Here is a 25873-nt window from a genome sequence, read left to right as displayed (position 1 = left end):
TTCCATTAACAAGTTATTTATAAATATAAATACTGAAATAAACACAAACAGCCTTAACTCATATACAGATCAGCAACTGAAATAACTGAGACAAACACACAAGGGACACCGTTATTTTTGGACAATCGTCCCTATAAAAACCCAATGCAGGAAAACCGGTGCAGCAAATATGTGGGTTTTATTATTATGCAGTTTTTGAATACAACTAGGGTGCCAAAAATGGCTCACCCAACAGAGAATGCCCTCGGCAGTAGTACCTCTCCTCGAAGACGGATATTCCGGCTGACCAATCATCGGATGAACGATCCCACAGCAACTATGGAAACTTCCACTGCTCTGCGTCACTCTGCAGGGACTGCATCACCCTTCCTGGCTCACCAGCACTCAGTCTGCCCCACAAAAATTCTTTTGGCACTGCCTCTTGGCCCTACGTAAGCTTTGCTAGCCTCTGCGTTAGCTCTCAGACCCTCTGCGTCACCCACGTTGGCCTCTTCAGCCTCTGCGTAGTTCCCAACTACCTTTGTGTCAGCCTCTCCAGGCTCTGCGTTGTCTCTCTAGCACTATCTCTACCTCTCTACTATGTATTCTCAGCCTCGTGTCGAACTGCCCCTCAGTGCAACAGATCACTGGTTCGATTCTCTCAACAAACCTCGCTCCAGAAAATCGAACTAACTGATCAATTTGGTGTGTCTTCCACTGACCCTCAAGCCTCCTCTTATACTTTTCCTGTTGAGTCTTCAACGGCTGGGATTAAGTCCCTAATCAATGGCTAAGATTAGATTTTGCTTGATCCATGTCATTTAGAACATTCTCACCTAGTTTTATATTAATACCCATTAATATTTTAATTTTCCTAAATTTATACTTAAGAACCCCATTAAAAATATTAATTATTTTAATATCTCTCCAACCGGGTGGAATTTCCCCAAACCATTTCTGGGTCTTGGAGATCTTATGTGCCTTAGCCTCTTCACCAATTTTCATGGCTAGAGCACATCCTATGCTACCACAAATCAATAGAATATTGCGAAGACTAGATTTTCTAGCTATTACCTCACCTTCAGGAGCCTTTTGAAAGTAACAAGTCATTGGCTAGCATTGTAACAAGTCTACACTAGCAGGTATTAAAGGGAAAAGCTCCAACCACACTTGACAAGGAAGGTTTTGCAAAGATAGAGGAGACTGCTCTTGATGGTCTGTTTTGGGCACGTGTGAGAGATGGTTTGCAATACACCAAGCCCATTATAACATGATTCGTTTTGAAGATACAAATGCACCAGTGATTGGGGAGGTGTATGAGCAAATGGATAAAATGTTGAGGCAAATAAAAGATATTGTTTAGCAAAAAGATCCCAACTTGTATGATATTATTTACAATTTTGTGTGTGCACAGCGAGATAAACTTAATGTTCCACTACATGCCTTGGCATATGTCCTTATGCCAAAATACTACTCTCCATCTTGGTTGGGAAAACCTGCACCTGGGTGTTGGGTTAGGACCAAACCCCATACAGATCCAGAGGTACAAAATGGGTATATGGCAACATTAGACAAGTTGGTCCCTAACAGGGAGGATTGTGCTAGATTGCGTCTTGAATTAGGCAAATACTTCACTAGCACCGAAGTTTTTTGCATGCAATGGAAGATAGGGATAGATTAGATGTTGTCAAATGGTGGGACATGTATGGCAGCTAGGAACTTTTAGGAAAATTGACAAAAAAGATGCTTTCACAGGTTGCAAACACTTCTTCCACAGAGAGGTGTTGGAACACCTATAGCTTCATCCATAATGTGAGAAGAAACAACCTCAGTGAAAACTAGGCAGAAAGCTTGGTTTTTGTGCACTACAACTTGAGGTTGTTGACACATTAATGTGACTGGGTTCGTGATGATACATCATATGTGACTTGGGACAACCCAAAGGAAGATAATTTGGAGAATGGAGCTCTACATCTAGAAGAATTGGAAACAACGCATTTGGAAGATGATGATGAAGCAACAGCAGCAGCCATGCCACCCCCATCATCCAGTAGCAATGCTCGAGTTCCACAAGTTTTTCCTTTGTTCTCACCACCTCCATCTACATCCTCACATGGAGTTCATGTGCCTTCTGGTTCTAGTTTTGGACATGGTCGTTCGACTATGCAGGAGGAGACTCCAAGTAGACCACCACAACCTCCTTAGAAATTAGACATTTCTTATGGCAAGGGCCAGAGGAAGCAATAGATAATAGATTTACTTGCCTTTTCTAGTTTCTAGTAGTTTTTATAACTGTTGACCCTTTCATACTTATTATGATATTTTTGAAAACAATATATGACAATTTAAGTTTGAAGTTTGAATTTGGCAATTATAACTCATTGGTAATGAATTATGAATATGATGCTCTGTGAAAGTTGAAAGTTGAAACATTTCATTTCATGTTAGATATTCTTCGTTATAATTTGGTTACTTGGTAATGGTAAGGGTTACAAGTACAACTTTAGTGATCACTGATCAATGATGATAAATGTTACATATTGAATTTTGAAAGCTTGAAGCTTTAAAATTGATGAATAATGAAACTCGATAAGTTGTATGTTACTAACTTGTGGACATGGTTGATGAAGATTATCACTTCTAGATGATTGACGTTATATGGTTCAATCCATCAAAATATGCATCAAAATATGTATTATATAAAAATTCGCTCTCGACCCAGGAGCTTTTGAAAATGTTGCTACTCGCTCCCACTTCCTGCTTCTGCTCCCAAGCAGCGTTGTCCTCATATAATCCCATCTCAGGCCCTTCAATCCTATCTAGGATGGAAGGAACCTAAGATGAACTCAAAGGGACCAACGACCAAAAACACACTAACTCAACATGACACAAGGTCTAGAATGCCTATAGGGCCTCACATGGTTGTTACATGGCTTTTCACTTGTGACCTTGGCCTTACAATGGTGTTTAAGATGTTGCAATAGATATATAGGTACCGCTATCGAAAGAAGGATAATAGATCCAATGGTCCATTTGAATCCCAAGACCCAAACAACTAGTTTTGACCCCCAATGTTCCTCTTGAAATGACTTTAACGATAGTGAGAGGGTTGATTTGGCCACCTTTCATTGATCTTCAATGTCCTTGAAAATGTGAGAATTCTAACACATGGGTTTTGTCCAACTAATTTTTTAGATAACTTGTGACAGTGAGTTTGCCCTCCATGCTAAGTCCCTTGACTTCCACATGGCATCATATAAGGACGCCATCATGCACTAAATTAGGATCTCTAATGCCCTTATTAATCTGGAAATTTTTCCATTTGGGTTTTGTCAAGCCAATTTTGTAGATCAATTTTGACATACTGAATGCCTCATTCTGTCAAAATCTACCCCTATTATGCCAGTTGGATGCCCCACACACTGTCGAACCACCTTTGACTGCCATATTCTTGATGATAACTTTACATTTTGCAAAAATTTCAACATTGCACGTCACTGATATTTTTTACTGAGCATTTTGAGACTAAGTTGACTTTTTGCCTTCCAAGACCACCAGCTTTAGGAAATGTGAATTTTCTCGAGAAATGTCAAAATGTTGATTTTGTGAGACTATCATGTTGAGAATTGTCTAACGATTACTACAAGGCCAAGGCCACATAAAAACTTGATGACACACATAGCCATGCAGTAAGACATAATTGCATCTTGACACGGGCTGGAACAACACATACATCAGTGATCACCCTTGCATAAGCAATCCTCTAAAACCATGAGTTCCCCAAAGATCCATCCAAAATCCCTCAATCCTATATAAGGAAAAGAGACCAAGGGCAACGCAAAAGGATAGGCCATGGCCAACCATCACCAGGTTTAGGACACCTAATATAGTGACTCATATGGTTGTTAAAGGCCTTTTGACTTGTGGCCTTGGGCTTATAATGGTGATAGATGCAATGTGAAAATGCACATGTAGCCCTACGGACATGAGGGATAACAAGACCCTTCCTCGAACCCACAGTGGTCCTCATTATATGTTGATTTTAGGTGGCTTAGTTGATAGAGTTAATTCTAGTCTTCAAATCTAACCAACTTCCTTGAATTAGGGAAGATCTAGTCCACAAGCAGCAGTCCATGGTTAAAACTGGAATGGCCCATACATCGGTGATCACTCCTGCATAAGCAAGGCTCCTCTAAAACAATGAGTCCCCCCAAGATCCATCCAAGATCCCTCGATCCTATATAGGGCAAAGACACAAGGCCTTCCCAAAAGGACAGGCCATGGCCAACCATCACAAGGTTTAGGACACCTAAAACAACGACTCGTATGGTTGTTATAGGGCTTTTGACTTGTGGCCTTGGGCTTACAATGGCAATAGATGCAATGTGAAATGCACATGTAGCCCTACTGACATGAGGGATAACAAGACCCTTCATCGAACCCACAGTGGTCCTCATTATATGTCGATTTTAGGTGACTTAGTCGATCGAGTTGATTCTTGTCTTCAAATCTAACCAACTTCCTTGAATTAGGGAAGATCCAGTCCACAAGAAATAGTCCATGGTTATAACCGATTTCGACAAATCTATGACGTTTTATTGACTAGTCAATAGTCCAAGTCGACCCAACCATCCAGTTGAACACACCATCAACTATTCAATCAATCGTTCCACAAGTTGACCCATCAATTTTTCAGTCAATCTCTCAATCAACTGTTTCCCAGGTCAACCCATCGACCATTCAGTCAATCACTCACTCAACTACTCTGCAAGTCGACCCATTGACTATCCAGTTGATCATCTCATTAACTGCTCGGCTAGTCAACTTGACAGATTATCTCTAGTAAAGGTGTGATGATCCATCATAACCTATTTTCACATAGATTCCAACAAAAAATAATAAAAAGAAAGTAAAAATTAGTAATTAATAAAAATCACACCTTTTCATAAAGGCGCCAAGGCACCTTCCTTATATATATTTACTTAGGCCTTCATTTCAAAGAAAGGATATATCTTACTCATTCATATTTTCATATATCAAACTATTTTTTCTTAAATCTCTCTACTTCAAGTTCAGTAGCATCCCACTTTTCAAAGGGGGCACCCACAAGCCTCCCATTTTACGAAGCACATCTCACACACCAGAAAAACATTTTGATGTGTGTTTTGCCATGTTTTGTAAAAGGGGTGAGGTGGAGAAACATCACATTAGGCGCGCCCAACCCCCCCTACGAGGCAATCTCAGGAGCATGGAGTGGTACCCTCTATCAGTTTTCTTGTGAACCTAGCACCTAGTACTTAATTCCTAGCAAAAAAGTAATTTATTGAATAAATACAGGGCTAGATTCCTAACACAAATTTAGCTAAAGCAAATTAAAAAACTAATCTCATAAAATAACACATAGATTAAGCCCAACAAGTTTTTCATTAAAACAAAATCCAAACTTACATGGGCTCTTGTCTTGGGATAATGGCCCAACTAAGAAAATACAATATACAAATAACATGGATCTGATCCAGCAGATCTGACCTAGATCAGTGCTCAATCTTATCTACAGATCTAAATCTCCAGCCTCTATAGCATTTGCACTCCTAGATCAGTGCTCAATCTTGTCTGCAAATCTGGATCTCCAACCTCTCTAGAATTTGCACTCCCTCAGACCCAGCACACCGCTCACTGAGATGCCTCTCTGAATATTGTGTTGTTGTAGTGTCTCTTTCTCCTCTCCTCAACCTTGCTTATGTAACTTTACATTGAGCTAAATCCCTAACCCTAACCCTAATCTCAAAGTGATTAACGACCAAGATTAGATCTCGCCACACTTAAGATCAATAGTTAAGATTAAAACTAGCTACCTGACCCAAGCCTTGCAGTCAAACTCTTGTGGTTGGCACTTGAATCTTCCGCGGGCCCTGGCACTACCTCCATGCGGGCTATTCATGATTGAATCCTATGTGTCCTAGCTCGTACCCATTGGCGACATTTCCCTTGTGGCATGGTCTATGTGTTTGTCGACATGTCTCCTCGTGCTTTGCCCCATTGGTCTCTACACACATCGACTAACCCCTACACCTTCCTCAGCTATGGAAGCTCGATTTTTCTCGATCTTTTCCACCAATCATTGTAGGCTTACCATGCAGGGATAGTGGGCCCTAGCTGGGTTTTCCCCCCTCCACGCTGGTCTCCTACCAACAACCCTAACTGATCTGCGCGCCAACTTATTTCCAACAATTGGGTGGGGCATCAAACTTGTTGGCCAACTAGTTGGCCCCAACTCTTTTTTTTTCTTTTTTTCTTTACACTATATTGCTTGCGATCTCGGCCCTCTTAAAAAAGTCAACCTTTGTACAATTGTGGCCGAACCTAGACCAAAAATCTTGTACAAACCCTGGCTTCTATGATTCCGAGATCGGCTTTCTTCAGATTTCAACTCCAATACCATGTTATTTTTCTCGTGAACCTAGCACCCGGTACTTAATTCCTAAGAGAAAATTGACCTACTAAATAACTACACAGCTAGGTTCCTAACACCAATTTAGTGGAAGCAAATTCAAATAATCGATCTCATAAAACAACACACACAAACTCTACCCAACAAGTTTTTCATTAAAACAAAATCCAAACTCACATGGGCTCCCATCTTGGGATAATGGCCCAACTGAGAAAATACAAAACACAAATAAACTGGATATAATCCAGTAGATCCCCCCCTAGATCAATGCTCGATCTTTTCTGTGGATCTGAATCTTCAGCCTCTCTACACTCCCTTGCATTGAACACAGCGCTCACTGAGATGCCTCTTTCAATCTTGTGTTGTTGTAGTGTGTCTTTCTCCTCTCCTCAACCTTGCTGCTATAAGTTTACATTGAGCTAAATCCCTAACCCTAACGTTAATCTCAAAGTGGTTAACGGTCAAGATTAGATCTCGCCGCACTTGAGATAAATGGCTAAGATTAAAACTTACTCACTAAAGTAAATTACTTTATATTTCCTACGTTTCTTTTAAGCTCAATAAGCCAGCATACTAATATGTGTTTTTTCTTAAGTTAGACTTGAGCTAGGTTACATTAGCACCCTACTCACACTTGTGCAAATGTTCTAAGGAAAATGTGGACAAGGCTTGTGCAGAAGGACCTACCCGAGCTACAAAAAAACAACACCCCCAACCATGTGTAGCATGTCCCTATGGATTGTTGATTTATACACAATTCTAAAGGTAGGGCACCATCTAAGAGTATAATAAATGTGTTGAGCACGTCTGCCTTAAGACAAACACTAAAAACACACTAAAACACGATAATAATGATTACAAAATGTGTTTGGCCATGGCCATTTAAGATTACATCATCATTCCAACATCACAACACATCGTAAGTTGCCCAAGAGGCCATGGAGAATAATGACATAAATGGGTTTACAGAGACCCAGCCGAATATAGGCTAAATCTTGGCCAAAACACAAAAAAGAGTGGGTTTATATACACCCAACTCGAATACATCTAAGAGAGCTTGAATACAACTAAGAAATCTCCAACACAGTGTGGGAGTGGGTCTCATGGATACCAAATTTGAATACAATTGAGAAAGATTGAACACAACTAATAAAGCTCAACTCAAAAAAACCTAACAAAGCTTGAATACAATTGAGAGAATTCAAATATAGTGTGAGAGTGGGTTTATGGATACCCAACCCAAATACACTAAAGATAGCTTGAATACAGCTAAGAGAGCTCAAATACAATGTAAGAGTGGGTTTATGGATACCTAATTCAAATACACTCAAGACAACTTGAATATGATTGAGAGCTCAAATACAATCTTAGAGTGGGTTTATGGATACCCATCTTGAATACAACTAAGAGTGATTTTCAATATATATATATATTACCCATGTTGCTTGTATTATGGGAAATTCCCGCTAGTTTTGACGGAGTTGTACCTTGTGTGCAGAACCCTACTTCCTATGTAAGGGGTTTTGAGGTGCTAAGGATAGCCATTAAGTGCCCATTGCTATCCAGTGATGGTTGAATCATATGGGAGCTACCAGTCTAATTTTCCCTATATTGTATTGACTCTTGGAGGATTGTCTCCATTTCGTTATCACATTCCCTTAGTTGATTGAGTACAGATGCATTGCACATTAGCCACAATTATCTTTTGGATGTGAAGAACAGGATGCTAACACCTTATCATAATGAACTTGGAAGTTGGCTTGTTGACATCATAGGATGTTATAGAGAAAAAAATCAAAATACATAATCCATGAAACCTCATCAGTTATGCATCTTACCAGTTACGGCACCACATCTTGCATTCTATTACTATGAAGCAAAGCATTGCACTTTGATATGTTTAATAGTAAAATTGCTCAAACAATCAACCCTTGCAACAACCTATTCCTGAATTTTATGTTGTGAAAGGACACATTAAGCTTTCGATAAATTTTCATAAGAATGATAATTCGAAATGCACAATCGCATGTGTATATCCTCTTACGATGCATCTATGTTGATAAAATAATGATACAAAATATCATCTCATCATCTAATAGAATTTAACTAAATCTTTGGAACAAGATGGTCAAAGAATGAAAAACACAGCAAACCCTATGCTGAATGCACTTACATACCTTTATGTCTGGATGAGTCAAAATGAATTCCCCAAGAGAGGGGTCAAGTGTAAAACCATTTACTCCTGTACCAGTACTCAAGACAAGCTGCACAAGGAAGTTTCAAAAGTTATTTCATTGCACAATGTTCTAAATTCAGTGAATGAAAAACATAAAATGAACTAGGCCTGCAAAGCTTAGTGAAACCAATAAGAGTAATATTTACAACCTGATTGTTAAGAAACAAATGAAAGGAAGGAAATATTTTCATAACAATAAAAAATGGAAATATATCAAAAAGGAACCAAGGAAGGTATCAGTGGGTTACATTCCAATTCAGGACTATCAACGGATTCATTTGTTTAAAATCAGCTCTATTTATATCATGTGCTGCATATGATTCTCAAATAGGATCAAGAATGAAGGACTGTGGGAATTACTGTGCCTTTATCATTCGAATTTGATAGGTAAGAAAACATTCAACAATGAGAACAATCACAATCCTCCACAGTAAATCTCAATCATCTTGGAAAAATATTTTCTGGCAACCTATCAGGATTAGATAGTCCCTTTAGACAACTCCAATTGAGAAGATCACATTTCCAACAAAGAAAGACCCAAAGATTTTGTTTCTAATGCCTCAAATATGAAAATCCTGGAATCATTTGATATCTGTTGGTAGCCATTCAAGAAGAAATATTACAGAAAATTGCATATTATACCTGTTACCACTCATGTTATCCAGGGTACCTAAAGACTTTTGAAGTATATATCTCCACTATTGTAAGCCCAATATCACAAGCAAAAAGCATTGTAACAAGCATGTGAGGCCCTGTATTAGGTGTCCTAGACCTTGTCTTTGATTGGATCATGGTTGGTCCCTTCGGGTTCATCTCTGGCTCCTTTCCTCCTAGATAGGATTGGAGGGCCTTTGATGGGCTTGCTTGAGGACTCATGGTTCTAAGGGAATCTACTTTTGTAGGGGTGATCACCAGTGTATGGGCCAATCCAAAATGCATCAAGGTGCACCTATGCCTTATTGCATGGTTATGTGTCTATAGATTTTGTATTTGGCCTTGGCTTTGGTGCAGTATCCCTCGGACAGTTCTCAAACATGGCAGCCTCACACAAACAACTTTTCACTTTTCCCAATGAAAGTGGTCAGAAAAGTCAAATAGTCAACTTGTCTCATATTGTTCAATTTCAGGAGAGGATGACATGCCACGTAAGATTTTCCAAAAAGTGAGCGTAGTGACTAGTTATAACTCATCAAAGGTGATCAAACAGGTACTGCAGGCTTTCACGTAGTAGAACAAAGTCGGTGTTGGACAGTTTTGCACATGCATTATGTCGGAAATAGTATATAATAGAAGAGGAATAAAACCTAAGCCTCTGAATCCTCAGATTCCTCAGGGCTTTATAGAACCAGCAAAGAGGCATGATAATGTGAACACAATGTTCAACCGAGTTTCCGGGACGGGGAAACGCAGGAGCGGGGATACGCACAAGGGGGACGTATATAAGAAACCCCAAAATTTAGGGAAATTTTGGGGAAACGGGGGGACGTCAAAGTCATAAAAATTATAAAATTATTAAAAATTTAATATATAAAAATAAAAAATAAAATCCCAACAATATGTCAATAACTAAGTTAGTAAATAGTAAATCTTAATAATTATGAAATGTACATCTAAATATGATCATCATTTTGTATTAGTCTATTATGAATCATAACTATCATTTGACATTTCTGCAATCATCAATGTAAAATTGTAAATCTAAAAGTTAATTACTAAAATGAATCCATCATTTGACATTATGCAATGTTCCATCTAAATTCACCATTTGGCAATGGGCATTAATATTATGCAAGGTACATCTAACTTAAATCAATCATTTGAAATTTGAAATTACACAATGCACATTGAAAGTAAATTCATCATATGACAATGACATTATGCTGAAGTCTAAAGTAGCCATAGAGTAATAAAGTAAAAGTAAATAGAGAAAGCAGTGAAATACTAGTAAATTTCTCAAAAAGTACTAAATAATAAATCACAGCTCCAATTCAATGGCTCCAAGTCACAAAATGAAAATCACAACTCCAATTCGACAACTCCAAGTCACAAAATGAAAATCACAGCTCCAAATGTCTTAGGCCCCCGATTGATGGTAAATCTAAATCACAACAAATTGCAGAAGGAAAATGTTGAGCAGCGGCCATAGGAAAATCTCGGACGGCAAGGTAAAATTGTAGGGTTAATGAAAAATGAATGAGAAATGTGAATGATTATGTCTTAAAGTTCTAATTTATCCTTTAGTTTTTATTTTTTTAATTATGTTAAGTTTGTAATTTTTTATGTTTTTAATTGTTATTAGCAAAAAAAATTTGGGAGATGTGTGGGGACGCTTTTCGTCACCAAGAAAAAGTCACCTTAGAGTTTCCCCAAAAAAGGGGTGTAGGGAAACGTTTCCCCAGGAGTTTCCCCGTCCCAAGAGCATGGGGGAGCGAGGAAGCGCGTCCCCCACCATGGGGGACATGTCCCCTGGAACACTGTGTGAACATGGCAGTTATGATGTGTCAATGCAAGGCAAGATATGGAAGATTGAAGCAAGACACAGTTCATATCAAGGCAGATTATAACAAACCCAAGTGACAAAAATGCAAAATTCATTAGAGCATTAGAGATCAAGAGCACAGGTGGCCAACTCAAATTTATTATCAAGCAAAAGTAAAGAAAACTAGCCATTGGAGGGTTCAATTAGTTGTCTGAAGGGCCAAAGTAGCCATTAGAATCATATTGGAGTGAGAAGTTACAGAAGGGACAACAAAATAGATGCTATAAAGTTAACAAATTATCTCAAGTGCCAAATTGAACCATCTTTTAGCCAAATTGAGCTACCATGGACCAAGTTAATCTTCTAATGGACTATTGTAATAGAACATTGCAACTCAAAGAGGAAGTTGTAAGTTTCTTGGACTTGTTACCCACCAAAAGTGGGTAACCCAAAGGAGAAAATTTCTCCCCACATTTGTCAAAAAACATTCCCGCAGGCCCATGATGACCCACAAGTAGCTTTACATTAGAGCTCTCAACCTATGTTTTGGTCAATTCTCTCTTCAATCAGGCATGGTTCTTGAAGGGAGGTGGATCATCTATCGAAAGGTACATTAACCATTGTTGTAATCATGTGCTTTCATTTAATGTTTTGAGGCATACTAATATGGATCAAGGTCAAGTTGGATGACTAACCGCTCTCAATTGTATCCTTGTTCCCATGCTTCACCTAGGAGGTTATTATTTTCCCCTAGTCCAGTGTGACCTCCCATGAGGTCCTTCGTTCAGGAGGGGCTCTAATAGGAGGCACTAATTGAAGTAGCATGCCCAAGGCAATCCACACTTGAAACTTACCATATTTTACTTATTATCTACATCCATTGTTTGGGCTGATTGTCACTTGTCAATGGGACTAGCACCCTTTATCCTCATCTCTAAGTCAGGGCTCAAAAAATTTCCACAAGAGGTTGATGCCACTGAAAGAAAGGTAAAAGCATATGAAGCCACAAATAAAGAAAAGAAAATGCAAAATATGCCTGGGACATAGTAAGCACATGACCAAAAACCTAGCATGAGATCTACCCACCTCCATAGCCATCACCCAATTCCTCAACATCTCATGCTCTATTTGAGAGGAACTCTTGAATGTCCCAACCTTAATGAGTGAGGAATTGCTACATCTTTAAGGGCTATTGGAAAAGCATAAAGCAAGTTAGGTCTCCTGAGCTATGCAAGAAAGAAAGATGAATCATTAAAGTAGAAGACATACCAGAGGGGTGGAAAAGGCTCAACAAAAGAATAGATCTTGATTCTATGAAATTAGGGCAACAATTAATGAGTGCAAAGGGATAATACAAACATCCTATTTATATTAGAATCTCAGTTTTAAACATAACATTGCCATGAGAATTAAGGGAAGTTGATCCTCAACTTAACCTCTTTGTGTTCCATATAACTTAAATATGCTCAAATGACTAAATTATGAAAATCACAAGAAAAATCAATCACACAAGAAACAAAATGTCATATGCTGAAACAAGAATCCTTTGATTAAACTTTCTGAAAACAAAGTGCTCGAATGCAAATTACAAGTCTTTTTGTTACCAAAATCCAACCCTTCATTCGAGTTGTTTTCTCACTTTTATACAAAAATTACAAACAATTTATTGTTATGAAAACAAAAATATAGGATATTCATATAAAAATAGACAGAAACTCATTGATTCAATTATGAACTTCCACTTGTTCTTTCTTGGATTCTATTGTAGCAGTTGAGAGATTTTGTTGAAATTTGGCTAGCTCGAAAGGTATTTACGAGTGCAGAAAACCCACAAAAAGGGAGTTTGTTGGGCAAAGTACCCAAGTTTGGGGGTATTCATCCAAAGGAGTGGGCTTGAAACCCAATGAAATGAATTTAGTTTGATTATTAGTCATGCAGGCTCAGGTCAGCCAGCAATACCAAAGGACATGACCCTTGGGGTTTCACCCCACTTGGAAAAGTATAAAATAGAGAGCCAAAGGAAGGGTTGGTCATGAGTGTGATGGACTACACTTGTGAAAGATAATCTACCCTAGAGAGAGCCCCAGCTAGCAAAGTGTTAAAATTGGCAACTAGGGCCAAACTCCATGTGGGTCATCTTATTAATGGAAGCTGATATTTTTCTTGGATCCCTCTCATCGAGAGGTGTAGGGTTGATCTAAAGATCATCTGATTCTAATAAGTATTCATGGAGCTTTGAATTTATTTGTGTTATGGGACAATTCGTCAAGGTCGGCCAGCAACAAAATAAACCCCACTTGTGCTAACCGTTTCAGTATAAATAGAGGTGGCCGTCAAGTCATTTCAACACACTTGGGATCTCTTCCTCTCTACTTGTCTTTGGGTTTTAGTAGGAGGAGACATCCTAAGGGATAACGTTGCCCTAATCCAGAGGGCAGAAGCCAGAACTACTGGGAATTGTCGGAACTGTCGGGAAGTGCTAATCCTTGGGTCAGAGGGCTTTTCTTAAGGCTTCCAAGAATTCTCTGACTAAAAGGGAACCGAAGGAACGAATTCCAGGTGTCCTTCTTCCATATGTTCAAGGGACCACTGATAGAATTGGAAGGATTCTCAGGAAGCATAGTATCCCTGTGACCTTCAGGCCCCTGAACACCATTCGTGGGTCCCTAAGATCTGTAAAGGATCCGATCGACCCTAAGGATATGAAAGGTGTTTATTTGATCCCTTGTTCCTGTGGGACCCCCTATATTGGAGAGACTGGTCGCTCCATCAATCAAAGGATTAGCGAGCACGCTGCGGACCTTAAACATAGGAGAGCTAAGTCTTCCGCTTTAGCTAAACATGCTGAGAAAACCAATCATCATGTTTGTATTGAGGAGGCTAGTGTTATTTCTAGGGTTTCGCATTTCCATCATCGTAAATTTAGGGAAGCGCTTGAGATTGAAAAAAGGCCTAGCAATCTTAATAGAGACGATGGCTGGAAAGTTAGTAGATGTTGGGTCCCTGCTCTCTCTTCCTAGTTGGTTTCCGCCCTCCTCCTTAGGGTTTATTTCTGTTTTTATTATTTATTATTTTTATTTATTTATTTTTTATTATTATTATTATATTTATTATTATTATTGTTATTATTATTTTTATTATTATTATTATTATTATTATTTATTTATTTATTTTTTTTATTATTATTATTATTATTATTATTATTTATTTATTTATTTATTATTATTTTATTTTTTTTATTAACTTATTTATTTTAACTGTTTTATGTTTTATTGATTTATTTTTATTGATTCGTTTCTATATTTTTTTTTATTTTTTTTATTTTTTTTTTTTATTAACTTATTCATTTTAACTGATTTATTGATTTATTTTTTGATTCGTTCTGTATTTTTTGAGTCTTTTTAACTAATTTATTATTTTATTTAGTTATTCGTTCTATTATTACCATTTTTATCTAATTTTCTATCTAACTCATCCTCTTAATTATTAATTTTATTCATTTATTCTGTTTGTATTTATTTATTTATTCGTTTTATTATTTTATTTTCTGAGACTTTTTAACAAAAAAAAATTTCTAACTAACCTATTTATTTTATTCTTTTTACCATTTTTAACTAATTTCTATTTTTATTTTATTTTGACTTATTTTTCTATCTAACCTAACCTCTGTGGTTTTCTTCCAGTAATGGATAATTTTTAATATTTATAGGCTTTTTTGTTTTTTATTTGATTATTTTATTTTCATTTATTTTGAGTATTTTATCTTTATTGTTATTTTATTTATTATTATTATTATTATTATTATTATTATTATTTTATGTTTTTCGTAGTAACTAATTTATTTATTTTTAATTTAATTTTCATTTATCTATTTATTAATTTTATTTTGAATATTTTTAACTAATTTTTCCTAACTAACCTAACCTCGTTTTGACATTGGTTAGGTCTTTGATGCATCTGTTTGTTATTATTTTATAATTTTTAATAATATTTTTAATAAGATTATTTTATATATTAGGGTCCATTATTTAACTAATTTCTAATTTTTGTTAATATTTGTGAACTAAGTACCCTTCAATTATATGTTTTAGTCCTATTTCTTACTAACTATGCTAATAAAATATTTTTGACCCTGGTCCTAGAGTCAAACTAGCCGTTGGTCAGGAGGCTCCGTTCTGCCTATTTAAATTGCTTTGCTGGATCTGTTTCTTCAACTTGTCCTGACGATGAACCACACTTGTTGGTTCGAAACGCGTCGACAAATGGTATTCCATGTGATTTTCGCCGAAAAATTCTCTCTAAAAAAAAAAAAAAATAGCTAGAATTTCTGGAACTGCCGGAACTGCCCAGAATAGCCGGAACTGCCGAGAATAGCCAGAATTGCCAGAACTGTTGGGAATAGCCGGAACTGCCGAGAATAGCCGGAATTGCCAGAACTGTTGGGAATAGCCAGAACTACCGGGAACAGTCGGAACTATCGAAATAGTCGGGAAAGCTAACGCAGAGGGCAGAAGCCAAAACTGCCGGAACTGCCAGGAACTACTGGGAATAGCCGGAATTGCCAGAACTGCTAGAACTGCCGGGAACAACCGAAATTGCCAAAACTGCCAGAACAGCCAGAGCATCTATCTTCGAAGGAGAGCAGCATGCAAGGGACAACTAACTAACATTGGGACAGTTGTATGGTACTTAGCAACAAATACACCAAGCATGCAATGTTACAGCTAGCATGCAAAGGACAACAAGCAAGCAAGATGCAGCCAGCGCATAGGTCAGTATGGCAACATGGTGCAGCAATGGCACATAATGCAGTACAGTGATGGGTACAGTCATGATTAATGAAGCATGATGAGATGCAGCATAGTGATGATGGGTGCAGCATGATGACGAAATGCAGCACAACGATAGGTGAAGGAGTCACCTTGGAGAATCAGTTGAAGCAACATGTCTTCAACTGATCTCATGTATCATCTTCTTAGAGATGATCTATGCTCTTATCTAGATAAGTCAAAGTGTTGACTTCTGTTGTAAATGTACTATCTCTCTCTCTCTGCTAAACTATTGAAGAACATATAAGAAGAATTGATCAAGGGTTTCCCCACATTGAGGTTTGTCCCTGGCTAGCGCCACATCTTGTGTCCTCTTGTCTTGGCTTGTCTTGGCTTGTCTTCTGCGATTTATGTTTATGTTCTATCTACAGTTTACTTTAATGTTGATGTGATTGCTAATCTGGAAAAGATATTGAGCTAACTGTGAAAATTGAAATAAATTGCTCTAAGCATAAAACATACCTAAAATTAACATGGTATCACAGCTGAGGTGAAGACAATGCCCAAGCAAGAGTGAAAGAGCAATCGCCGAAGACAGTTGGGAAAGGACAAAAGGATCAGTGGATTCCTAATCCCTCTTCAAATTCACCGAGGGTGAAGTCGAAGCAGAGAATATCATCAGAATGGCGCAGCGGAAGTTTCTGATGGCCTACCTAAAGATCACTTCATTGGGAAGTCCGGATCTAAGGGTGGAAGGAAAGACAGATGCCTTGGTTGCAATAAGTTCAGCGATTATGCGAAGGAGTGTCTAAATGGTAGAGACACATCTCCTGATGAAGATAACAATCATTCCAGGGACATCTTCAATGATCAAAGGAATGACAGGTAATGCAGGTCATCAAGGAAATGGCCGACTCTTCAAAAAAAAAAAAGCAAGGAACCCCAGGTATGAAGAACCAAATGTTGTTTTTGATAAGATAAATAAGCGTTATCTTGTATTGGCCCTCTCCTTCAGATTCTTTGGGAATCTGGCTTATTGATTGTAGTGCTTCAACACACTTCATCATATAGAAGGGTGCACTCTCTAATTTGGTAGAGATGGAAACAATCGTGGGACTATACTTGGAGTCAATGCCACCTATCCCGGAAAGGGAGTAGGGAATGTTACCCTCAATTGAATGAGGGTAACTCGATTCATTTACAGAATCTCTTTTATGTACTTGATCGCAAGAAGAACCTGGTGTCCATTTCGGCAATGGAAGTCAAAGGTTACAGGGTGGCACTCATTGATGGAAAGGTACGTGTTTGAAAATAGAATTTTCAAAGATGTTTTTGAGTTCGGGGTTGTATCAAGTTGCAGGAAGTCCACGGGGACCATGTCCATTAACACATAGCACCGGAGGTCTACGAGTCAGATGGTGATAGGGATGCCTGAATTCAAGAAGAGCATGAAGTTACATGTTTGAGATGTATCGAAGGAAAATCTTATAAGGGGACCATTCCCCTCATGCAGCAGGTCCACAGGTTTGGAACAACCCGAGGAGTTTGAGGTTCATGATCGGGAATCTCATGTATACAGGTGGAAGAAAGCCCTCTATGGCTTGAAGCAAAACACCTCGGGCGTAGTATGAGAGGATTGATAGCTATCAGGATTGAACTGCAAGCCTGTGACTACCTCGAGGATCTTAACTTTCAGAAGTTATATGGTAGTGATGTCGGACCAAATTTGGGAAATGCATATGAGTTTCATAAACTCATTCGCGTTGATGTTCTTGGTGAACTTCCGTCCAGACATATGTTTTGCAGTTAGCATGGTGAGCTCATATTTGGTTGAGCCTCACTGGATTGGTGCCAAGAATCTTCTGAGATATCTTCGGGGCACAATCTCTCATGGATTGAGATACACTACCAGAAATATGAAACTGCATGATTATTCGAATGCTGACTGGGCAGGCGGTGTGGAGGATCACTAGAGCACTTCCCAGTGCTGGTTCTCTTTGGATTCTGCTTCGATATCATGGATGAGCAGGAAGCAGAAGTCGGTTGCTATAAGCACTGCCGAGACCGAATACATAGCTACGAGTATGATCTCGTGTGAAGCTGCATGGTTGCAGAAGCTATTAAGTGATCTGTTTGTACACATGATGAATACCACTATGATTCTTTGTGACAACCAAGGGGGATTCGATAATTGAGGAATCCCGTATTCGATGATTGCTCCAGCAGATAGACATCCGATACTGCTTTATCTAGGATATGGTAAGTCGATGAGCGAGGAGGCTCCATCGCATTGAGACTGATGTACAGGTCGCGGACATGTTGTCAAAGCCCCAGGGAAAGGTCAAATCTATGACTTTCCCGAACAACTTGGAGTCATTGAGAGAGCTTCTTATAAGGCTCCTGCATGTTGCATGCATTAAGCTTTGGGAGCTCTGGGGGGCTTGGGGTACTTACTAGAGCAACAAAAGACCACAAGGCGACTCACCCTCCCCTGGTGGTGCGCTATGTACAGGATGACAGGGTCAACCTTCCCCTGTGATACCCTGTGGCGACTGTGGAACAGGATGATTAGTTCTCCTGTGGGCCGGGATGATTAGTTCTCCCGTGGCAACTGTGAAACATGATGATTAGTTCTCCTGTGGGCTGGGATAATTAGTTCTCCTGTGGCAACTGTGAAACAGGATGATTAGTTCTCCTATGGGCCAGGATGATTAGTTCTCCCGTGGCAACTGTGAAACAGGATGATTAGTTCTCTTGTGAACCGGGATGATTAGTTCTCCCATGGCAATTGTGAAACGGGATGATTAGTTCTCCTGTGGGCCGGGATGATTAGTTCTCCCATGGCGACTTCGGGGCAGGATGATTTGTTCTCCTGTGGACAGGATGATTAGTTCTCCTGTCGAGGCATCCTACCCATGCAGTCTGGGACTCATGGGAAGTACCTCTGATCTTATCAATGAGCAGGGAAATGGGGTTAAGGACCATAGTAGTACTATCGATGGACGCATCGATGTATCTACCGTACTCCCATGCTAGGATGACCTCCACTGATCTAGGATCAATGAAACTGAGCTAGGATCAGTATGAGTGGTTTGAGACACTCTCTTGTGATATTGATCTAGGATCAATAAAACTGACTTCAGGCCAGTAAGAGTGATGTGACACACTATCTTCAAATGAAACTGACTTCGGGTCAGTAGAGAATGGTATGAGACATTCTCGATCAATTCTTATTCTTCATGGTTCAGCAAAGCAGAGCAATGCAGGGCACTGATGGCAAAGATAGTACAGTCGGACATATGGATCAACGAATGGAGTTCTCCCTAGTTGAGAGGGAGTGTTAAAATTGGCAACTAGGGCCAAACTCCATGTGGGTCATCTTATTAATGGAAGTTGATATTTTTTTTGGATCCCTCTCATCAAGAGGTGTAGGATTGATCTAAAGAATCGATCATCCGATTCTGATAAGTATTCATGGAGATATGAATTTATTTGTGTTATGGGACAATTCGTTAAGGTCGGCCAGCAACCAAATAAACCCCACTTGTGCTCAACGTTTTAGTACAAATAGAGGTGGCCTTCAAGTCATTTCAACACACTTGGGATCTCTTCCTCTCTACTTGTCTTTGGGTTTTAGTAGGAGGAGAGATCCTACGGGATAACGTTGCCCTAATCCAAAGGGCAGAAGCCGGAACTGCTGGGAATTGTCGGAACTGCTGGGAATTGTCGGAACTGCCGGGAATATCCGAAATTGCTGGAACTATTGGAACTGCCAGGAATAGTCAGAATTGCTGGAACTGTCGGAACCGCCAGGAATAGCCGGAATTGCCGGAACTGCCGAGAATAGCCGGAATTGCCGGAACAACCGGGAAAGCTGATACAGAGGGCAGAAGCTGGAACTGCCGGGAAAAGCCGGAATTGCCAGAACTGTCGGGAAAAGCCGGAACTGCCAGAACTTCCAAGAATGGACGAAATTGCCGGAACTGCTAGAACTACCAGGAATAGCCGAAATTGCCGAAACTGCCAGAACAGCCAGAGCATCTGTCTCCGAAGGAGAGTAGCATGCAAGGGACAACTGACTAACATTGGGACAGTTGTATGGTACTTAGCAGCAAATACACCAAGCATGCAATGTTACAGCTAGCATGCAAGGGATAGCTAGCATGCAAAGGGCAACAAGCATGCTAGGGACAACAAGCAAGCAAGATGCAGCCAGCACATAGGTCAGTATGGCAACATGGTGCAACAATGGCACATAATGTAGTACAGTGATGGGACAGTCATGATTAATGAAGCATGATGAGAAGCAACATAGTGATGATGGGTGCAGCATGGTGAAGCACGGTGAGGTGCAGCATGATGACGAAATGCAGCACAACGATAGGTGAAGAAGTCACCTTGGAGAATCAGTTGAAGCAGCATGTCTTCAACTGATCTCATGTATCATCCTCTTAGAGATAATCTATGCTCTTATCTAGATAAGTCAAAGTGTTGACTTCTGTTGTAAATGTACTATCTCTCTCTCTCTTTGTTGAACTATTGAAGAACATATAAGAAGAATTGATCAAGGGTTTCCCCACATTGGGGTTTATCCCAGGCTAGCGCCACATCTTGTGTCCTCTTGTCTTGGCTTGTCTTATGCGGTTTATGTTTACGTTCTATCTGCAGTTTACTTTAATGCTGATGTGATTGCTAATCTGGAAAAGATATTGAGCTAACTGTGAAAATTGAAATAAATTGCTCTAAGCATAGAACATACCTAAAATTAACACAAAGAGACCAAGTTAGTATTTAGCTCAGAATATTTGGGAGAGGACCCTTTAGGGGGCTCCACTGATAAGGAGAGGAGAGGAGAGGAACTTTAGTTGCTCGACCATAAGGTGCCGTTAGGCCGAAGGAAAAGAGGTTGAATAAACTGTCTAGCAAGGAAGAAGAATGTTGCAGCCAGTTAGGTGAGCACGCCAAAGGTTTCTATGTATGTTAAGGCGTTGTTAAGGGTTTGTTCTATGTTGAAGGGCGACTGCAAGAACATAGGTTGCCTCAACCCAAGGAGAAGGGGCTGCAAATCTTAGGAAAGGCTATCGTGAGGCTATTGTAAGTGAACCGTAGGCTGGACAAGAGGATAGAGGGTCTATGTATCAGACCGAGTTTGAACACACCTCTAAGAGGTTGATGAAGGTGAGTCAAGGGCAAATCTGGTCCTAAGGAGGTAGTCATCACTAAGAAGGGCAAGATCAAGGAGAATTTAGGCTGTTGTAGCAGCCAACAAAGTGTTTGGTCATTCGCTAGAGAAATCAGATGTGGTCGTGGCTTGCAGAAGGGTTGGATAGTGGTCTAGTATCCCTGGTTAGGGCATACAAACGAAGTTTCCAGTAGGCCGAAGCCTATAGCTAGACAATCGGGGTCATAACAGGGTTGGAACGGAATGGAACCCAAGCCCTGTTGAGAAGGTTGTTGAGGCATAGGGAAGGCTAGATAGGTCTTTGTGGTGGCCAAGGGTTAGACAGCAAGGCAAGGAGTCTATCAAGTGGGCTACAAGGAAGTCAATTAGAGAAAGGAAGGGGCTGACAACAAGATGATAAGTGGTTGTTATAATTTGTGGACTGAAGGAGTAGTTTTTGGAAGACTGTAGCTATTAGACATAGATCTAAAGGAGTTGATTATTGTGGACAAAGAGGACTGGAAGGGTTGCTTGCAAGGGATAGCAGACAACAAGTAAGTTGAGTTATTTTGTCTTTGTTTTGTTGGGCAAATGAGAACCTGATGGACTAGGCCTCAGCGCTAAGGTTTTGGTCAAAGATTTGACTATGTATAATATCTTTGTATCAGGGTTTGTAAAGGGCAATGATCCCTGGTACAGGGGCCCTAAGGTTTTCTTATTGAAGGACTAATAAGGAACGTGATTTGGGCTATATTCTTATGTACTATCAATGATCTCATGTTGTTATATTTTGTTGCGCAAAGTTGTTTATTGTTGAGCACTATTAGTGTGTTTATGTGCTTTGTTAAGTCATAGACCATACCTAGGGTGCAAAGGAAATTTCAACATGATATCGGAGCTGATGGGATGAAAGCTACTTTGAAGGGCGGCTAGATCAGAGTGTGTACAAGTGTCAACTCTAAGAGAGAGTTGTGAGAATATTGCGAGAAGCAACAACAGTCTTGCTAGACATGGAGCAAAAGGTTCAACAAAGACATGGATATGTGGTCTTGACTGGTTTGGTGACGAGGCATGATGGAAGTTCTGGTGGATTTTTGGAGAACTTGGTGCACCACAATATGTTGTATGGCAAGTCGTTGATGATGGAATTTCGTTGACTTGTCAAAGTATGTTCTGATAGTTTAGGTGCCTTAGCAAGGAGTGCTTTGGCTTGGCATGGACAAAGTAGCTCTGTGTGGATGGAAGGTTGATCATGAGTTAGTATCTTCATTGGGTTGCAAAATTGCACATCTGGCAATGGGGCCATGTGCACATGAGGTATTTGACCGAAGAGGATGAGGACATTTTTGAGTTGAGTTGCGATGATCTAGAGTGGACTAGGCCTAGTCTTCAACCACAGCTCGGGACTAACCTTCAAATGACACAAGTTTGGTTGCAACACTTTCTGGGAGGGAAAGCATTGTGAGCAAAGGAGGTTGTGTAGGTTCAAGGGGAGTTTGGCTTCAAAGGGAGACTGCGAAGGAGAGTCAGTCGCCCAGTGGAAGTCTAACCTTCAGATTCAAGCGAGAAAGTGGAGTCCTCGACCCATGCAAGGACAGTCACAAACCATGCGAGGACAGTCATGGCAGTGCAAGGAAAGTCGTAGACCATGTGAGAACAATCATGCATCACACAAGGAAAAGTCATGGTACATGCAAGGATAGTCATGCACCATGCAAGGATAGTCATGCACCATGAAAGATCAATCTTGATCAAGCACAAAGAAGACGTGGCACATGCGAGGACAATCATGGCCATGCAAGGGAAAGTCATGGCTTATGTAAGGAAATAATGGGCATGCAAGGAAAGTCATTGAGTTAAAGATTTCTAGGAGAAGGACACGGAAATACCTTCCACACTAAGACAGATTGTTGAAATTTGGGTAGCTTAAAAGATATTTTCGAGTGCAGAAAACCCACAAAAAGGAAGTTTGTTGGGAAAAGTACCCAAGTTTTGGGGTTTTCACCCAAAGAAATGGGTTTGTAACCCAAGGAAATGAGTTTAATTTGATTATGAGTCATGTAGGCTCGGGTTAACCCACAAGACCAAGTGACATGACCGTTGGGGTTTCACACCCCCTGGAAAAGTATAAATAAAGAGCCAAAGCAAAGGCCAGGCATAAGTGTGATGGACTACACTTGTGAAAGATAATCTTCCCTAGAGAGGGAGACATAGCTAGTAAAGAGATTGAGCTAGCGTTTTGTCCAGGATATCTGTTGAAGAAAAAGAGGTCGAGTAGACTGTCTAGTAGGGAAGAAGAAAGCTGCAACCGGTTAGGTCAGCAAGCTGAAGGTTTTTGTGATTGTGCTAAGGGTTTGTTATGTGTTAAAGGCAGTCGCAGGCCTGACCAACGTAGGGCCGCGAGCTACCTCAGCCCAAAAAGAAGGGGCTGCAAGGAGAATAGACCAGGGTGAGGGCCTGAAAAGCTTAGGAAAGACTATCATGGGGCCGCTGGAAGGGAACTGTGGGCTGGACAAGAGGATAGAAGGTCTGTCTATCAAACCGAGTTTGAACAGATCTAGAAGAGGCCGATGAAGGTGAGCTGAGGGAAAATCAGGTCCTAAGGAGGTAGTCGTGGCTGAGAAGGGTAAGATCAAGGAGGATTCGGGCTACTATAGCAGCCAACAAGGCGTTTGGTCATCCACTGGAGAAATCAAAGGTGCTCGTGGCTTGGAGAAGGGATGGACAATGGTCTAGTAGCCCTGGTTAGGGAAAACAAAGGAGGCTGCAAGTAGGTTGAAGCCTACAGTTGGACAATTGAGGTCATAACAAGGATGGAACAGAACTTAGGATTTGTTGAGGAGTGTTAAAATTGGACAACTAGGTCCAAACTCCATGTTCTGATGCTCAGATTAAGAGGCTGATATTTTTGTTGGATTCCTCTTTCTGAGAGGTGTAAAATCCATATAAAAATAGTCTTAATCTGATGAGCAGAACTTATATTTTGAATTTATTATTCTTAATAAATTATATGTGCAAGGTCAGCCAATTTTGTAATGTAGGCTCACATGCCCAACAGATGTGTCACACACCCTCATTGATGGATATATATACAGGAAAAGTTGGAGAGAATTTGAATACAACACAACTCACATCTTCCTCTCTCATCCTAAAAGTACGAGCTACCTGGAGGACGAATTTCAGCCACACGTGGGAAGGACGAAGAGGGTTTTTGCTGCTAGGGTTTCGTAGAAGTTTCAGGACAGCGTTGACTTTTGTAGAACTGACTTGGGTTGACTCATCTACTGGTTGGAGGGTTGTTGTGACACATGCTGGGCTGGCTGACCAAAGGAGACTTTGCTGGTTGAAGCATCCTGTTGACCGCCGAAACGAACACATACATTTTTCTTGTTTCTGATTTGTCTTCTGTAAGATCTGCTTATATGTTCTATCTGCATTTTGCTTATCTACTTGTATGATTGCTGTGAGAAAAGTGAAATTGCTCTTAGCATAGAACATCTACAAAACTTTACATGGTATCAGAGCTGAGGTGAAGACAAACTCTATCTATAGCAATCATCATCGAAGAAAATGGATTCCTCTAAGCTGGAAGTCATCACTTGGAGTCATAAGCACAACCTCTTCATGTGTAGTCTCCTCCTCTCCACGTCTGGGTTTTTGGTGAAGGAGAGAGACACCATGAGTGATACGCTAGTCTTCAAGTGATGCCCTAGCTGCTGTACATTGCCATAGCCGCAGAGATCTGAATGCAGTCAAGGGAGGCATTGTTACGCTGCACAAGAAGCCTTTATACGCTGCCTGTAGCAGCCTAAACGCAGACTTGTTCACGTAGTCAATGGAGGAAGAAGAGCCGCAATCATCAAGCATAGAAGAATTCATAGGAGATCTGGCCGCAGTTGAAAGGAGACCTGTAGCTGCCAAGCCAATACGCAGTGTGAAGGTTCACGTAGCCCTAAACTTCAGCCACGTCCCTAAACGCTGTAAAGGAGAAGACGTTATGTATGCACAGCACTATACGCTGTCATGATACGCATACGAAATTAAGGAAACTATACACACAGCGTGGACATCTATACGCTCAGTTATGGACAGTCTATACGCTGTCACCTTATACGCAGTTATGGACACTATACGTTGTCACCTTATACGCATACGCAGCAAGTCTATACGCTGTCACCTTATACGCAGTTATGGAAACTATACGTTGTCACCTTATACGCATACGCAGCAAATCTATACGCTGTCATTATACACAGCAATGGAGAATCTTCGCATAAGGGAGCCGCATCCGCAGCAAGGTATTGACTGCACCATGGTGCAGTCATGACACTCTCGGCATCCTGTAACGTTCGTTGATCTGGCAGCGTAGGATCTGGCAACATAGATCAGGCAGCGTGTATTAAATGATCTCGGCATAAGGACGCAGTCACCATGAATGAATACCCTCGACCTCCAACGATATACCTGTAGTTGATCTATTATAAAGCAGTTATACTACAGCATGGGATCCGTGTTAATGCCACGTAACTGTAGGTGACAGCGTGGTAAAATCCAACGTTGTCTATGAGAAGAAGCAGTCTTGACACCAGATCTTGGTGGTTCTTCTATAGATGTTTAAGTATATTGAATAACAGTATGAAGATAATCCAGTAACGTATCTATTGCAAACAGTGATCTGAATTACAAGAAGTGACAAGGGTAAGGATCTCGGTTGGATGAAAATCTCGAATGAAGGGACCGAGTTATCTCACACAACAGTCCTGAAATACAGTCTCGGTGAAAACTCAGTAAAGGATTT

General features: G+C 40.1%; 1 protein-coding gene across 1 annotated transcript in view; it reads right to left on the bottom strand.

Moving 5' to 3' along the window:
- LOC149148908 (fructose-1,6-bisphosphatase, cytosolic-like) overlaps positions 1-25873 on the bottom strand; it is a 218484-nt gene that overhangs the window by 111964 nt on the left and 80647 nt on the right. The window contains exon 7 of the mRNA XM_089439164.1: positions 8608-8694. Within this exon, the coding sequence (XP_089295290.1) occupies positions 8608-8694 (87 nt within the window). The remainder of the gene's footprint in view (positions 1-8607; positions 8695-25873) is intronic.

This window comes from Pinus tabuliformis, chromosome 9, assembly GCF_031772625.1.
Source record: "Pinus tabuliformis cultivar Carrire ecotype Pingquan chromosome 9, CPIR1, whole genome shotgun sequence".
Classification (NCBI taxonomy): Eukaryota; Viridiplantae; Streptophyta; class Pinopsida; order Pinales; family Pinaceae; genus Pinus; species Pinus tabuliformis.
The sequence above is the reverse complement of the archived record's forward strand: the minus strand, read 5'-3'. Positions and strand labels throughout refer to the sequence as shown.